Raw genomic sequence first — 3,589 nt, 5'->3', positions numbered from 1 at the left:
ATATAGGCCAGTCCCACATAGCCTGTGTGTCAACAGATAATGCTATGAGGGTAACATTGCAGCAATACTATGATTAGGAAATCACTATTTGTCACTACATACGTCCTCATATAAACTAATAAAAGAACATCGAAACAGTTCAGAACAAATACTTTTATTAATTAAACAGGATAGAAAAAAAAGGCAATGTTTGATATATGTTCCAAATTCGTGCTGCATTCAATATTCAAAGGTAGGTCGACGGGATGCATTCGTAAGATGGAAAAGACAGCATAGCGAGATGTGTTTCTAGCTCCGTCGGACCATGTTCCGATGTTCCACAGCACCTTCAAAACAACAAAAAAACCAATTACAATTTGCATTTTACTGTTTTGTTGTGGTGGTGGTGGGGGGGGGGGGGGCAGGAAAGAAATGATACCAAACCGTTTCAAAGTTTTAAATATACCTGTTAAAAAAAATTTCAGACAACCCTTTCACATGACGACAAAACAACAGTGCACAAATGTCAATAAAAACTATCAATGCATTTCACAAAAATATCCCCTGTTATGTAACCACAATTGAAAAACCTCTTTTCAGGCTCCAAAAAAAGGGCTTGCACTCCCCTCCCACAGCCCCACTGGTTTCAGTCTGCGGGGAACAAATGAAACTTACTATCCAATGACTGGCTGTTACAAAGCCGGGGTACATGTGGGTATTCCGTTGTTCTGTCGTCATCGCCGTGTTCTGCTGCTCTGTTGCTGCAATGAAACAACATAAGATGAAACTTCATATGTTGCAAACTGTGTACCAAGTTAAGTTTACGAAGGTTGGAGGCTACCGTGACAATTATTGGAAAATAAAGGTGAATAAATGATCAAACGAACTTTTTGTTTGTATGTGTCGCACCCATACTTACTATTGAGAAACAGGCTGCCACACAGGGTGTGCACTGGAGGGTGTTATGTTGTTCTGTGCTCCCGGCTGCGGGTTACAGCGATCCTGCCTGCAATTAGATGAAAAAGGAAGCAGGAAAATGTAAATAAGCCTGTCTAAAATAAAGTACAGAGACAGGTCGACGGGCCACTCAATAACCCGAGATACTTACTCAGAAAGTGAGGCCCTTGCGACCACGTTTTGGCCTGCAGACCCTGCACCTAGCAAAAAAAAAAAAGGGGGGGTTACGGTATGCACAGTGTGCCAAACAGTAAAAACAAGGAATTTACAAAGGGCATTAAAAACCTGTGCGGAAAAGAAGAGGCCACAGACATTACCTATAGGAGGCTGAAAAAAAGAATAAACACGATGGCCGATGGGAGACAATGAAGGGAGCGTGGGAGGTACACCTGTCTCGAAGCCTGGAAAAAAAAAAAAATTAGGCTACAGTACATACATCTGGATCGTTTAACAAAGAAGTGAGTACAGAACACGTTATTAGAATACTATACTTACTTGCAACTGCACCGTTGGTCGTCCGATGCTGCAATGGACTCCAGGCTGTAAAGTTTTTTTGGAAAAGAACACACACATTAGACGAACACTTTAGAACAGAGGGGATATATAATATGTGTTTGTGGATAACATATATGCATGGAAAAATGAAAGAAAATATACCATTTGCAGTGCAATAACCCCAGGCGGAGTCATCGCGCAGTACAGCACGCTGCATCCCCCTGATCTCCTGTTGGAGATCCATAAACATCTGCCGTTGCTGCTAGGAATACGCTCTGGTAAGATTGCATAGTTCGCACAAAAGAGCGTTGTTCTGGTCCAATAAGGCGTTTGTTTTATCCTCCGCATTCTGCATTTGTGCACAAATGGCAGTTGTGGAATGACGGACACGTTCTGCCACTTTTTCAAGCAGTACGTTTATACCCTCATTCCACTTGCCCTGCCTGTCCCACAACTTGCGTCGTGCCTGCCATTCCTCCGCCGGGGTCCGACAAGGAGGGCCCATGGGCGATTCAATAGAAGAGGATGGGGGGGTGGTTGGGACACCAACGAGGTCTAGTGTCACAGTTTCAGTATCCTCCCCATCCTCTACTCCCACTGTAGGGGTCATCAACAGTACACCTAACAAATACAAAGGAAAAAACCATTACACGGAACATCGAAGACACACAGTCAACGCCGACGTTAAATCTTTGTTGTAAACAGGAAAACAAGTGTGTACTCACGTGCTTCCTCTCCCTCCTGTTGTGTCGCACATGGTGTTGCACACCCTGCTAACCATGTCGAACATCCTGGGACCGGAGGCTCAGTGCCACATGGTGTTGCTGAGAGAAGATATGATAGAGGTATGCCAAAAATGTACATTATAAGCGACTGCTGCCGTAACAGTGGTCCTACAAAAGGTAGAACACAATAGAAAGTGCGATACAATACTTACGTGGAACTGCATCACTGCTACACCAGGAAGGGGAAGAGTTGGAGTGACTTGTACTTTGCAGAACATCACAGGTAGTACTGGAAGGGGCAGAGGGGGGCAGGCTTCTCATCCAGGCTGTTATACATGTCAAAGAACACACGCTTGTAAATGTGGTTGCCATGCTCGAAGGTTCATGACAATAATCATGTAGTTACAGCTACAGCAGCCCACAGAAATTCATCTGTACTCACCATGTTCTGTGTCCTCAGATAATCTTGAAAGTTCTAGATGTTCACCTACAAAAGAAGACAAATACAAGGTACACCATCACAAAGAGGGTCCCAACCCAAACACACCACGACTTAAGCGCAACAGTAAAATATTCAAGTTCCATACCATCAATTGTATTTTCCGACGTGTCGTCACCAGTGCATAGTCCAACCACCTGTTCACGACCAAGGGTGGCCAACACTGCCTCCTCCAGGGGAGTCATCTGCACGGCACATGGAGGGCCACCACCTGTCCCCTTTCCATGGTTCCACTTGTTCCGAGCCTTGACTTTCACCATACCCCTGAAGTCCTGCCAACGGTGCTTGCACTGCTCTAAAGTGCGTTTCCGCACACCAAGAGCATTCACCTCGTCGACAATCCTCCCCCATATCCTGTTCTTCTGTCCAAGCGTCAACCGTGACTTTTTAAAGAGTTGTCCAAATTCGTCACATACACCACGAATCAATACTTCAAGCTCTTCCTCCGCAAATTTTGTAGCACGCTTACGCCTGCCATTGACATTAGGGCCCTCAATTGTCTCCTCATCCTCCTCACGCCACGACACATTATCCTGCATTGCTTCATGAACAGAAAAAATGTAGACATGAACAGACAACTAGCAGAAAACTCAAATTATACCACATTCATAGGCCGTTTGTAAGGCCATACCTACCTATGCACACACTGTATATGAACGAATTAACGGTGGAACAACGCAGAACACACCTTGAAAAGAAAAAAATATGGACGTTAAACAACAAATAGCAGCAAATCGCAATCAATGCATTTCATAAATTCATGTGTGCCTCTTACCTATATCGACTTTTGGGGAAAACAAAAAGGATGAAACCACATGTGGCACACACCTTACAAAAGGGAAAAATAATTTATTAACGGTAAATGCAGTGAAATCACGGTTTACAACATCACACGTCTTACCCACCTTTTTTTTTTTTAAAAGCCCAAAGAAAA

At 43.9% G+C, this 3,589-nt stretch overlaps 1 protein-coding gene across 1 annotated transcript; it reads right to left on the bottom strand.

Annotated features, from left to right (window-relative positions):
* Nucleotides 1-288: 288 nt before the first annotated feature.
* Nucleotides 289-3,194, bottom strand: LOC115479061 (myb-related transcription factor, partner of profilin-like). Its single transcript, XM_030216785.1, has 6 exons — nucleotides 2,744-3,194; nucleotides 2,599-2,643; nucleotides 1,704-2,052; nucleotides 899-985; nucleotides 655-740; nucleotides 289-326 (listed from the first exon to the last, which is right to left on the bottom strand). The coding sequence occupies exons 1-6, from the start codon at nucleotides 3,192-3,194 to the stop codon at nucleotides 289-291; spliced, it is 1,056 nt and encodes a 351-aa protein (XP_030072645.1).
* Nucleotides 3,195-3,589: the final 395 nt, after the last annotated feature.

This window comes from Microcaecilia unicolor, chromosome 10 (assembly GCF_901765095.1).
Source record: "Microcaecilia unicolor chromosome 10, aMicUni1.1, whole genome shotgun sequence".
NCBI classification, from domain to species: domain Eukaryota; kingdom Metazoa; phylum Chordata; class Amphibia; order Gymnophiona; family Siphonopidae; genus Microcaecilia; species Microcaecilia unicolor.
This window is presented reverse-complemented; position numbering and strand designations above follow the sequence as displayed.